The sequence below is a fragment of the Lycorma delicatula genome, chromosome 3 (genome assembly GCF_047948215.1).
Source record: "Lycorma delicatula isolate Av1 chromosome 3, ASM4794821v1, whole genome shotgun sequence".
Lineage (NCBI taxonomy): Eukaryota > Metazoa > Arthropoda > Insecta > Hemiptera > Fulgoridae > Lycorma > Lycorma delicatula.
The window spans coordinates 145,469,723-145,484,013 of NC_134457.1; the positions used below are offsets into that span (position 1 = coordinate 145,469,723).

General features: G+C 30.4%; 2 protein-coding genes across 2 annotated transcripts in view; one reads left to right on the top strand and one right to left on the bottom strand.

Moving 5' to 3' along the window:
• Window positions 1-14,291, bottom strand: part of bchs (WD repeat and FYVE domain containing 3 bchs) — a 249,612-nt gene that overhangs the window by 131,909 nt on the left and 103,412 nt on the right. The window contains exon 24 of the mRNA XM_075360738.1: window positions 3,857-3,993. Within this exon, the coding sequence (XP_075216853.1) occupies window positions 3,857-3,993 (137 nt within the window). The remainder of the gene's footprint in view (window positions 1-3,856; window positions 3,994-14,291) is intronic.
• The window catches only part of LOC142322082 (uncharacterized), a 33,120-nt gene continuing 28,359 nt past the window's right edge, over window positions 9,531-14,291 (top strand). Inside the window, exon 1 of the mRNA XM_075360737.1 lies at window positions 9,531-9,649. Coding sequence (XP_075216852.1) covers window positions 9,636-9,649 — 14 coding nt within the window. The 5' untranslated portion in view covers window positions 9,531-9,635. The remainder of the gene's footprint in view (window positions 9,650-14,291) is intronic.

Below are 14,291 nucleotides of genomic sequence, written 5' to 3' on the forward strand. Positions count from 1 at the left end.
TAAAGCGACACTTCAAACATATACTTTCAAAAATCTTTTCCTGACATTTAAATTAATTTTTGATGTAAACAAATTATATTTCTTACTGAAGACTCGTTTCGCTTGTGCTATTCGGCATTTTATATCGCTCCTGCTTCGTCCATCTTTAGTAATTCTACTTCCCAAATAACAAAATTCTTCTACCTCCATAATCTTTTCTCCTCCTATTTTCACATTCAGTGGTCCATCTTTGTTATTTCTACTACATTTCATTACTTTTGTTTTGTTCTTGTTTATTTTCATACGATAATTCTTGCATAGGACTTCATCTATGCCGTTCATTGTTTCTTCTAAATCCTTTTTATTCTCGGCTAGAATTACTATATCATCAGCAAATCGTAGCATCTTTATCTTTTCACCTTGTACTGTTACTCCGAATCTAAATTGTTCTTTAACATCATTAACTAATAGTTCCATGTAAAGATTCAAAAGTAACGGAGATAGGGAACATCTTTTTCGGACTCCCTTTCTTATTACGGCTTCTTTCTTATGTTCTTCAATTATTACTGTTGCTGTTTGGTTCCTGTACATGTTAGCAATTGTTCTTCTATCTCTGTATTTGAACCCTAATTTTTTTAAAATGCTGAACATTTTATTCCAGTCTACGTTATCAAATGCCTTTTCTAGGTCTATAAACGCCAAGTATGTTGGTTTGTTTTTCTTTAATTTTCCTTCTACTATTAATCTGAGGCCTAAAATTGCTTCCCTTGTCCCTATACTTTTCCTGAAACCAAATTGGTCTTCTCCTAGCACTTCTTCCACTCTCCTCTCAATTCTTCTGTATAGAATTCTAGTTAAGATTTTTGATGCATGACTAGTTAAACTAATTGTTCTGTATTCTTCACATTTATCTGCCCCTGCTTTCTTTGGTATCATGACTATAACACTTTTTTTGAAGTCTGACGGAAATTCCCCTTTTTCATAAATATTACACACCAGTTTGTATAATCTATCATCGCTTCCTTACCTGCACTGCGCAGTAATTCTACAGGTATTCCGTCTATTCCAGGAGCCTTTCTGCCGTTTAAATCTTTTAATGCTCTCTTAAATTCAGATCTCAGTATTGTTTCTCCCATTTCATCCTCCTCAACTTCATCTTCTTTCTCTATAACACTATTTTCTAATTCATTTCCTCCGTATAACTCTTCAATATATTCCACCCATCTATCGACTTTACCTTTCGTATTATATATTGGTGTACCATCTTTGTTTAACACATTATTAGATTTTAATTTATGTACCCCAAAATTTTCCTTAACTTTCCTGTATGCTCCGTCTATTTTACCAATGTTCATTTCTCTTTCCACTTCTGAACACTTTTCTTTAATCCACTCTTCTTTTGCCAGTCTGCACTTCCTGTTTATAGCATTTCTTAATTGCCGATAGTTCCTTTTACTTTCTTCATCACTAGCATTCTTATATTCTCTACGTTCATCCATCAGCTGCAATATATCGTCTGAAACCCAAGGTTTTCTACCAGTTCTCTTTATTCCGCCTAAGTTTGCTTCTGCTGATTTAAGAATTTCCTTTTTAACATTCTCCCATTCTTCTTCTACATTTTCTACCTTATCTTTTTTACTCAGACCTCTTGCGATGTCCTCCTCAAAAATCTTCTTTACCTCCTCTTCCTCAAGCTTCTCTAAATTCCACCGATTCATCTGACACCTTTTCTTCAGGTTTTTAAACCCCAATCTACATTTCATTATCACCAAATTATGGTCGCTATCAATGTCTGCTCCAGGGTAAGTTTTGCAATCAACGAGTTGATTTCTAAATCTTTGCTTAACCATGATATAATCTATCTGATACCTTGCAGTATCGCCTAGCTTTTTCCAAGTGTATATTCTTCTATTATGATTTTTAAATTGGGTGTTGGCAATTACTAAATTATACTTCGTGCAAAACTCTATAAGTCGGCCCCCTCTTTCATTCCTTTTGCCCAGCCCGTATTCACCCACTATATTTCCTTCCTTGCCTTTTCCAATGCTTGCATTCCAATCTCCAACTATTATTAAATTTTCGTCTCCTTTTACGTATTTAATTGCTTCATCAATCTCTTCGTATACACACTCTACCTCATCATCATCATGGGCGCTTGTAGGCATATAGACGTTAACAATTATTGTCGGTTTAGGTTTTGATTTTATCCTTATTACAATGATTCGATCGCTATGCGTTTTGAAATACTCTACTCTCTTCCCTATCTTCTTGTTCATTATGAAACCTACTCCTGCCTGCCCATTATTTGAAGCTGAGTTAATTATTCTATAATCATCTGACCAAAAGTCGCCTTCCTCTTCCCACCGAACCTCACTAATTCCTACTACATCCACATTTATCCTATCCATTTCCCTTTTTAAATTTTCTAGCCTACCAACCTTTTTTAAACTATTACATTCCACGCTCCGACTCGTAGAATGTTATTTTTTAATTTTCTGGTGACCCCTTCCTTAGTAGTCCCCACCTGGAGATCCGAACAGAGGACTAGTTTACCTCCAGAATATTTTACCAAGGAAGGCGCCTCCATCATTGCTATTTGAAAATGCAGAGAGCTACATTTTCTTGGAAAAAAAGCAGCTGTAGTTTTCCATTGCTTTCAGCTGCGCAGTACTCAGAGGACTGAATGATGTTGATATGGCCGTTTAAGTCATTCTGACTCACGCCCCTAACAACTACTGAAAGAGCTGCTGCCCTCTTTCAGGAATCATTCCTTAGTCTGGCTCTCAACAGATACCTCTCCGATATGGTTACACCTTCGGTCCAGCTACTCTGTATCCCTGAGCACTCAAGCCTCCTCACCAACGGCAAGGTCTCATGATTCATAGAGGAGGGCTCTCTAATTAAGAATGATTATTTTTCACACATAACACTATATTTATATTATCACTAATACGTTCTGCACAGCACAAAAGATTACTTTGACTGACCTGCAAAATAATCTGTTTCATCGATAAATTTACTGTATTTTGTTGCTTTATATGAAATATTTTGTGGGTGGGAATTCCCACCACCTTATTTAAATACATTAAAGATTCATTAACTCTGAAAATGTTGTTGTTAAAGATTGCAGCTGGGGAATCCTCAACTAATAATTGATGTCATCCACAGGCTGAAATATGTTATAATAAAATAGATTAAATAACAAACTATGATTTGTGATGCAGAACCTAAACGTCTATTTCTGATGATGAACATATGTTTACTGTTAAATTTACATAGTAAAAGAGTGAATTTTTTTGAAAAAATATATGGTGAAAGATTGTTTGAGATGGAGGTAAAAAGATACATTAAATAACAAACAACTATTGATGCAGAACATATTTCCGCCTACTTCCGATGATGAATATGTGTTTATTGAGAAATTTACATAGTAAAAGAGTGGATTTACTGAAAAAACATGGTGAAAGAGGAGGGTTAAAAACATGGTATTCCTTGGATGTGATACCAAATGATTTTATTTATACATTTAATAATGAATCCTGATGATTGATGCAGAACCTAAACATTTCATTCTACCGACTTGATTATCGTAAAATAAAACTGGGTCAGATCCTCTACTAAATTTTCACTGTTTTGTTTGCAAACGTCTATCTTAATTCATTGGTATGATCATTACAGTTTTAATCTGAATTTTTGGTGAATTAAAGTGTTTCCAAGGATAACAATCAAACTAAGATTATGAACTGCAGAGATCTTAAGACAATTTTATTAAAAATGAATGTATTACACACAACTCTAGATCATTAAAATATGATGCTACAAACATATACAGATTTTATTAATTCTATACAATAATGAATCACACATAGATTCTCACCTGTTTTGCTATAGATTTATTATCAGCTTTGCTATACACTTTTCTTATTTTGGATAATGTTAATTGAGTAACTGCCTTAGCATTCAGTCCAAAAACAACTTTTTCTTCTGCAACCAGAGGTGGTAAAGGTTCTAGAACTGAAAAAAATAAAAAAACAAACATCAATAAAACAATAAGTCAAATGTATTAAGAATCTAAGCAAATTCAACGACTATAAAATTCAATCACTATAAAAAGAGACTTCTTTACAATACTTTTTCTGAGGATAGGGGGAATCAGTTTGACAGAAATCTTGCAGCCAGAATGCCTTGGGCTGTTACAATCAAGTAGAAGCTGTCAAAGATTGGTAAATAAACTGTCATCTGCCATTTCTTTTTCTTTAATCATATTTAAGCTATCAGTCAGTTGATTAATTTTATCCGGTTCTCCAATCCTTTCTGTCTGTTACAATTTTTTAACCGATAATTAGGGATTATTTACTATACCCTAAATCAAAGATTCTCAACATTTTTAGTTCCACAACCCCCAAAAAGTAAAAAAAATATATAATGAATAATTCACAACCCCCCCAACCACAACCAACCCAATAAAACCTAGTTAAAATTATTTAGCTGCGTTGATAGCGACGGATATGAACACGCATATATGAAGTGTACAAATATGAGTAATTTACAGGTTCCAACTTAGTGTGTATGTGCTCCTTTAATTTGGTCTGCTTGCATAATAATCACTGTGAGAGCATCATGTTCGAACATGCATATGATACATTTGAACACGTCCTACTTTCAGCAATATAAAAGAGATGTAAGGCATTGCAGAACATCATTTAGTTTCAAATGCAAAGCATGCATCTGGTGCCTTTATTTATGTTATTAAAAGCACAGTTTCATTGAAAATAATAATTGAGGTTTCAATTTTTTTAATGTGCAGTCAAACGGTGTAACTGTTTTTTGTCAACTAGATTCTTATGCAAAGTGGATAAATTTATGAAAAAGTGAAGTGAGCCATCTACATCCAGTGTACTGATTGTTAAAAAGACAACATTGTATAATGAAAGTTATTTAAATTATGGTTTTATCATTGTATGAAAAGCCATAGTGCATTGTTTGCTTTCAAGTCCTCTCCGATGAAAGAATGAAGCCATCAAAATTACCTTGACACTTAGAAACTAAGCATTCAGATCATAAAGGCAAAACATTGGAATTTTTCAAAAGAACATTATTTATACATATTTTAAGAAATCAACAATCTTCTATTTGTAAATCAAGCCATACTGATAAAAGTACACTTGAATTATCTTATCTCGTAGTGCAAAGAGTAGCTAAGATGTCCAAACCCATACAATTACAGAAAATCTCATAATGCCTGCTGCAATTGATATGGCCAGTGTTTTAACAGGCATGGAAGAAGCAAAAAAATTCCACTTTCTAATGAGAAAATCAAGCCAAATCGATGACATGACTATTGATTTTTGCAATCTCTTAAGTGAATTTTTTAGTATTCAATCTGATGAATCAACAGATGTGGCAAACATTTCTCAGTTCTTATGTTTTGTTAGATATGAATGCAATAGGGGCAGATCAATCAATCAAAGAAAATATGTTGTTTTGCAAATTAATACCTGGTCATGTAACAGGACAACATTTTTTTTGTGTTTTATGATGCTACTAAAACTATAATATAGATTGGACAAAATGTATTCTAGTATGTAATGATATTCAAAGGCAATAACAGGAAAGAACAGTGGATTTCTGAAAAAATTAAAAGATCGTCTTATACCAAGAGCAGAATAGAGGCACTGCTTCTTTCCCAGACAACTCACAAAAAATACCTGGAAAATCTCAAAAAAAACTTTTGTAAAGCTGTTAAAATGGTTAATTAAATTGATCAATTTTATTAAAAGTCAACTGTCACAGAATATGCTGTTCAATAAACTATGCAATGAAATGGGTGAAAAAATAAAATTTCTTCTTTTCCATACAGAAGTCAAATGGTTATTGTGAAGGACTGTTAACCTGGTTACTGGAATTGCAAGAATGAATTAATAATATTTTTCCAGGACAAAAAACACCATTCTAGAATAGTTTTTATAGAATAATGTGTATATATATTCTGTTGGCTTAACTCTTGTATTTTGGCATTTAAATGACTTGAATGTGAATTTAGAAGGACGTGATAAACACATTTTATTAATGACAAAAGTTCATGCCTTCATTAGAATGCTTGATGTCTGGATTATTGCCTTCAAAACAAAAATTTTGATAGTCCTCAAAACATATGTATGTTTACCTCACTTCTGATTACAATGAGAAAAATTTGGATGAAAATAACACTATTATTCATACTGCTCACCACTGTTCGGATAGGATGAAGATGCATTTGTGTGAGCTAAATATTCAGTTTGTGGAATACATTCCAGAAGATAAAAATGATTTCCTGAAGAGAAGGGTACTGAATCCATTTGGTGAAAACACTGTTGCAGCTTCTAAGTTACCAGTCGAGATTCACAACCAGCTCATCAAAATGTATGCCAATAAGATGTTACAACTACAATTCATATCTGAAAATTTATATACATTTTGGCTTGCTCATTGTAATGAATATGGAAATTTAGTCACAAAAACATTGAAAATATTAATTCCTTTTGCCAGTCTTACCTCTGTGAAAAGGGTTTTTGTCTATGGTTAAACTAAATATAGGAATCATCTTTTATCACTTGAAAACAATTTGCTTTAGTGTGTTTCTGACAGATCCTCGCATGAAGAAATGTTTAAATGTAAAACAAACGCAACCATCTCATTAATTTGTTTTCCTTACATGTGTACTTATAAATTTAAGTAAAATGTTAATAACAAATGATTCTTTTTCTCATAAAATAATTTCATTACTGTTTACGGGTATAGTTGAAGGCTAATTTCATGACCCCTCCCCTTTCATATCACCTTCGCCTCCAGGTTAAGAAATGCTCTCCTAACTTAATTTTTTTATATCTTTTTCTTCTTCTTCAGAACCCTCTCTTTCAAAATTAAATAAATCTGCATTCTTAATATATGGCCCAAACAAGCTAATTTGTTTCTAAATAAGATTCTATCACAAATCTATTTCCTCTCCTAATCTTCTGAAAACATTTCAAACTTCATTGGTCCACATACTTTTCAATACCATATTTCAAAAGCTTCTATTCTTTTATTTTCTGATTATCCTACTGTTTACGTTTTACTATCATCAGGACTACTAAATTTTCTACATAAATAAATTTTCTCACTTTGTATACATTGTCCTCCTCCATTTTAATATGTAATTCATCACTATCCTTTATTAACACATTTAATTATGCAACTTCCTTCATACTATGTATAACGTGTTAATAGAAGCTAGCTGATAAGTTGTAACAGTAAAAAGTTAGAAAAATTAGCAGAACTTGTTTTTAATAGTGGGTAATGTTACCTCAATCCTGTGAGTAATCCTTTGTTACCTCATTTATTTTTTTTCAAAGATGTAATAGATTTATTCCCCATTGATATCAATAATCTTAAATTCAGACAACCTCAAAATTTCAATAAATATGAAAATTTAGGAAATCATTTTTTTTTTTATCATTAGCAATGATTTTATTATACCACAAAAAAGAATAACAGGATTTTAACTTATAATATCTCTTGAATGAGGAGTACAATGTTGATTTAAGGCTAGAAAGAATAAGCTACAATCACTAAGAACAGTTTTAGTTGTATGCATGGACATAGACTCCCTATTTTTCTGCTTGACAGAGCCCCTAGCAATGATGGCAATTCCTGAACAGAAAGCCTTCTGTGTTTTTCAGTTTGTGAATCTGTAGTTACAGTTCAAAATGGTTCTGTAGAAAGTTTAATTGTGATCCTCCAAGCAATAATAACATTCATTATTGAAAATATTTCTTCAGACACCTTGTTTCATCAATGTTTCTTTCCTGCATAGACTTAAAAAAATCTGTTAGGAAGGCCTACCACAAACTAGCAGTGCTGGTGATGGCAATGTAGAATGTTTAAAGGAGACCCTTATACCATTTACGTTCATACCATTTCCATCTGCTATAGACTTTGAAGCCTAACAACTATGCTGTGAGTGCCAATTTCACAATTGAAATGCTGCAACATGAGAACGACAACTTTCTTGATTGAACTGTGATTTAGTATTGAGTCAACAATTCATTTTAGAGAAAAATTTTAGACACATAATGTCTGAATATGGGAGATCATAAAATTCCCATGAACTCTTACAATGAAAAAGGATCCTCCAAAATTAAACATTTTCTGTGCAATATACCAACAGCAAGTTTAGGAAGCAATTTTTATTTGCTGAAACTAAATAAAAGGAGTTGTTTATTTGGATATGCTGCATTCTAACTCTTTCCTTGATTGGAAAATGTACCAGAGAATTTTATTTGGCAACAAGAGGCACTTCCTAACTGGCATAACTCTGTATGAGATCAGTTAAATGATGTTTCCACCAACCACAAGACTGATTAGCATGGAACCAGTGTCAAAGCTTATTTGCAATGGCCTCCAAGGTCAACTGATCTGTCACTATGATTTTTTCCTTCTGGGTTTTATAAACCCAAACATTATGCGCCTCCAGTACCTACTGATCTACCTACTTCAGGCACAGGATTGAAGCAGCTGGTCCTTCCATTACTCCAGACATACAGGTTAAAGTATTGGACCAACTCTTTTACCAGTTGGATATGTTCTGCATAATGAAAGGTGCTCAAATTGAACACTTATAGGAAAAAGTTCCACAAGCTGAACACTTGTAAAAATTACTTTTTCATTTTATTTGTGATTTATTATCTTACATCAAAATTAAGAGATATTAGATAGCTTTAAAACTAAATAGTTTTTGTACTGCAAGATAAATACTCTGAAATGTTCTGGGCATTCACGCACCATCACGTTATAACAGATACTGTTTACAGTCTTACCCCTGAAAAAGGCTGAAAGCTGACCCAATTAATTAAATTAAGAGTCAGGACTCTAGACTAAGAACTGCTCAGTCTTCTTGTTAGAAGATGAGATTTCTAGTAATAGAAATAATAACCCTAAGTATACAGATAATAATAACCATAACTTTCAATTAAAATGTTTTTGATGAATATAGATGTACAATATAAAAAGTGAATAAAAGTTTAACAGTAATAATTTCAAAACAATAAATAAAAAAAATATTTAAAAGATAAATTATAACAATAGATGAAAACACAATTTTCCTAGTCATTATAAATTCAAAAATTTAATTATAAATAAAAAGCTGCTAAATGAATTTTATTCAATGAAGCATAATTCAGTAAATACGTTAAAACGATAAAAGAAATGAAACAGTAAATAGGACAAATAAAACCAGTAAATAGAACCAGTTACAATTAAATATGTTTAATGATAAGAACTGAATGACATATAATTACACCAATATATCATAAACTGGATGAGTGTGCCATCTGCACTCACACACATGAAAGTTTGTGTGTGTATACACACACAATTAAATAAAAATAAATATTTTGGCAATCAATTTGAAAATACAAATGAAAAGGATGAATAAACTAGTAATACAGTAGTACAATAATAGAATAAGAGATAAAGAAATATGAGATAAATAAATACATAAATAACATATAAAAGACCTTCATCCAATATTTGTTTTATATTAATCTTTAATAGGGAAATCCATATTGCTTATTGTAACAGTTACGAAGACATTGATTAACGGCATCTCATATTAAATCAGTATATAGACAGGAAAAATGACCAGAAAAAGGTAAATCTGAATAATAATTATCTTAATTACCAATATTTTAGACCTGTTTTAATTTAAGAAAAAATGTACATGTAAAATAAGTATATGAAAAAAAATATTTTAAAAATAAAAGTAGAAGAATAGAAAAAGAAAATGAGAACATAATTAAAATTTCTCAACATAAATATCATGATTTATTTAAATTTAATATTGAAGAACCAAATAAATTTTAAATGTAAACTACATATTAAAATCTGTGAAATTAAATAATTTTAATATAAGTAATCTATTACTTTTTAAAAAGATTTACATATTTAATTAAAATTCCAATTTGAACCAAGATTAGATTATTTATACCAGAGCTTCATTCTTCTGATACACTGATATTAATGTATAAAATAAGTTTCTTTAAAATAAAAAGCTTATTTAAATTGTTTTGGCTAGTCTTAATAAAAATTAATCATTACTAGTCTTAATAATATATATATATATATATATATATATATATATATATATCATCATAAATTCTATAAATATAGAAAATTAAATATAATCTTGTATTCTACCAACTTCTTCCTTACAATTAAAAACTTTAATTAATCACCATGAAAGCACTAAAATGTTATAAACTTGTTAAATAAAACTGTTAACAGTCTTGTGCTAAGAGCCTGTTCACTATATTCTTTAATTTCTCAGGAATAAAGTAAGCAAAACACTGGTATCTTCAAAAATTTTTAATGCTAAAATTCTATGTTTTTTTAGACAATATGGGGATTTCAGAATAAAAAAAATTGGATTTTATATGCACTTTTATAGACACATTTAATTAAATTAGTTTTTTATTCTTACTGAAGTGCACCATCTTTGATGATTCTTTTATTCTGTAAAAAAGATTTTTAGAGGTCCTAAACTTTCTTTCAGATACCAAAATGAAAGGATTGTACAGTCAAACAGACATCTTGAATATACTTTTTGTTTTCTCTCATTACTGAGTTTTTTCTTTGAATTTTTCTGTTCAGTTAAAGGTAAATACTCCATTGCTTTTATTATGATGGCAAGTAATCAAAATAAAGGTGTATTTGAAGTATTTCATCCAAATCTTCCAAGAAAATCAGTAGTAAAACTTCAGATACAAAAAAATACACATTCCAGACAGCCTTAGCCCATGCTCTACAGTATTTGCTAAGAACTTCTTTTCTTATTTTTATCAAGATACCAGATCTTCATCTTTTGTTTTATGAACAGCTGTTTTCATAGAAGCTATTTTTTACAAAAAAATTTAAATAAAATTAAAAAAAATTCCTAAAAAAATGTATAGGTTTTTCTGGCCGAAAATTTTATTTGCTGTCAAATAAAACAATGATAGATAATAGTCTGTTTTTAATTTGGCATTTACTTCAAAGTCAAAATTTAGATAAAGATATATACTTTTTATCAAGTACTTTTATTCACTGAACTTTTTAAAAAATTATTTTAAATTAAAAAAAATATTTCTATGCATGCACTTCTGTAGAGACTTTAAAATATAAACAAAAACCATAAACTTTATACATCATTGGTCTTTATACTCACTGGAAGTACAGTTCATTACTATATTATTCCTATATTATCCCTCTATTCCTATATATATTCCCTCTATTCCCAAGAAAGTTTTTTGTCTATATATACTCCCTATATTCCTATATTATTCCTTATTTAGTTCCTTATTATATTATTTTTATCAATTTTACCATTAACAAAAATTTGGCCCAGGATAAATGTTTTCAAAAATCAAGTTTTTTAATGTTTTTTATCTAACAGCTATTATAATAACAGTCCTTTAAAATATGTAACATATGATTTGGCAGGGCCCTTTTTCTTAAAAACCAAATAAAGATTTTATAAACTATAATTTTAAAGTTTGTAAAAGTAAATTAATTTAATGTTTTTACATGTAATCTTAAGCCTTTCTATTAGTTTTATTAGGATTGTTATTAAGTCAAAGTCATGTGAATTTGTTTGCAGAAAGATCTATCCATCCTATCCTAACTGTCTGATGTAGCCAAAACATTTTAAGTGTTGTTAGTTTTACAAATAAGAAAGTTAAATACGTGAATAAGACACTTATATTTTAAAATAATAATGTTTCTTTTAATTAATAATAGAATTCTGACACTACAATTCAAAATGCTTGGAAAAAATTTATAAACAGAATAGGTAGTTGAGATAGCGATAGCATATTCTGGCAAAAACAAGGAAGGCTGGCATGTAAACAGTCATGATATCACCAATGACATGCATACCAAACAGGGTTAAACCATTTTGAGAAAACTGGATACAAAAAGAAGTGAGATGTTAGAGTGCCACATGTACTGACTCAGAAAAATTTACTCAATTGAATTTCTACCTGTGAATCTCTGTTGAAAAGTAATGAAATCGAGCCATTTCTTAAGTGGTTGATCATGAGTTATTAAAAGTGGATAACCTATAACAACAATGTGCAAAAGAAATCATGTTCTAAGTGAACAGAAGTTCCATGGTCTGCAGCAAAGCCCACACTGACACCCAGGAAAGTTATGCTATGCTTTCGGTGGGATTGGAAGAGCATCATCCATCATGAGCTACTGCCACCAGGCAGGATGATAAACTCAGACCTACATTGTCAATGATTAGCACGATTGCACGTAGCAATTCAAAAGAAACAGCTTGAACTGATCAGCAGAAAGGGTATCATATACTGCGCTGACAACACCAGACATCATACTACTTCTTTAATGACCCATCAGAGATTGAGAGAACTTGACTGGGAGGTTTTAATGCACCTACCACATACCCCAGACCTGGCATCATCAGATTATCATTTGTTTCAGTTCTATAGAACTCCCAGATTGATGTTAAGTTAGTTTCAAAAGAGGCCTGTGAAAACCACATGTTACAATTTTTTGTAACACAAAAAACCACATAGCAATGGATTATGGTGTTGCCAAAAAAATAGTGCATATGTGGTCTCATATCAGGGCTCAATACATTTTAGACAGCCATATTGATAGGGATGTAGGATGTAGAGGGTATACTGAAATGAAACGACTAGCACTAGATAGGGAATCTTGGACAGCTGCATCAAACCAGTCAAATGACTGAAGACAAAAAAATATATATAAATAAAACATTTATTTATTTGCACTGGCAACAACATCAAGCTAATGCTCAATTACAATCAGCCTACATTTTTTTAATAATATAATGAATTTGATTGTATGAAAAATACCAAGTCTGATCACAATAAACAGTAAAAATATATACTCAATATAAATGTTGTGTAATAAGCAGTATGTTTTGTGTGTGCATGCACATGCACGCACACAAATGTACAAAATCTACGCATGGATATGCACAAATTATGAGGTAGATGTAAGAGGTAATGCAATTTCTGATTGTTTTCAGTGCTAATGGATGATAATACCAAAATCCATTTACACCAGTCACTTGGATGAAAAATTGCTGCGTAGATTATCTTTTCAAGACAAAATTCCTAAAGCGACATACATAAAATTACTTTTAAAAAATTGTTCAAAAACTTTGACAACCAGAAATAGTTTAATAGATTAATTACTGCAAGTTATTTCAATAGTTTAGACTAAAGATGGATACATCAGATAATGTTTATTTTAATCCATTAAACTGCTAAATTACATCACAAAAAACAAACTTGGAACAGCGTAAATCTGTACCAAGATTCAACAATTGCCTTTACAAATAGAAGAAACTAAGTCTTGTACCATTTTGTATAAAAAAAATTATTGGATAAGTTTTATTAACAGTACTGTAAGCAATTTACCACCTAATTTTTGACTCTCTTAGATTATAAAAATAAGAATCTAATTTCAAAAGGATTACGCCCCCTGTTTCCTGATCTCACAACCAGATCTTTTTTCTGGAGTTTTCAAAAAATGTTATGTAATGTAATACTAATCCTCACACCACCACTGAAGACCAAAATAAAAAAAAAATTACTTTAAAAATTTAACTCCAAATTTATATGATTACATGAGAAAACATGACAGGCGACATTAAAGTACATAGCATTTTATATCGTAGATGACATTCTAAAACAAAAAAAATAAATTTAAAGTTCTACTTTAAATAAACTAGTACATGGTAGATATCTACATCAATTATTAAAAGTTCAAATGAAACCATCGAGAAATTATTATTATCTAATTTTTCTTTCTTCCTTTAAACTCAATCCCTCAGCTTTTGTTACAACCTTGTACAGAAAAATTCCAACTTCTCTGAGAAATACAAATTGAAAATTTGCTCAGAAAATATTTTAACATTTTTAAAAAGTCACTGTAAACAAGCAACCACACAATATTTCATTGCATTATTTAAAAAATTTCCTTTTCAGTTAACAAAAAAAGAATAGTTACCGTATAACACTTATGTTATTTTGAAGTAAATTTAGACAAAGTAAGCATATTTCAGTATATATTCAACATGTAAATAAAAATGAATGTAAGTTTTCTTTCAACAAAGAAAAAAATATTATGTTAAACAATACATATTCGCTAAGTCATAAACTAAAATGAATATTAATAAGCTGTACTGACATAAAAGAAATAAAGAATCATATCTATATTTTCCAGGTAGAAAACAGATTTATTGTTAAAACAATAAAGAAAAC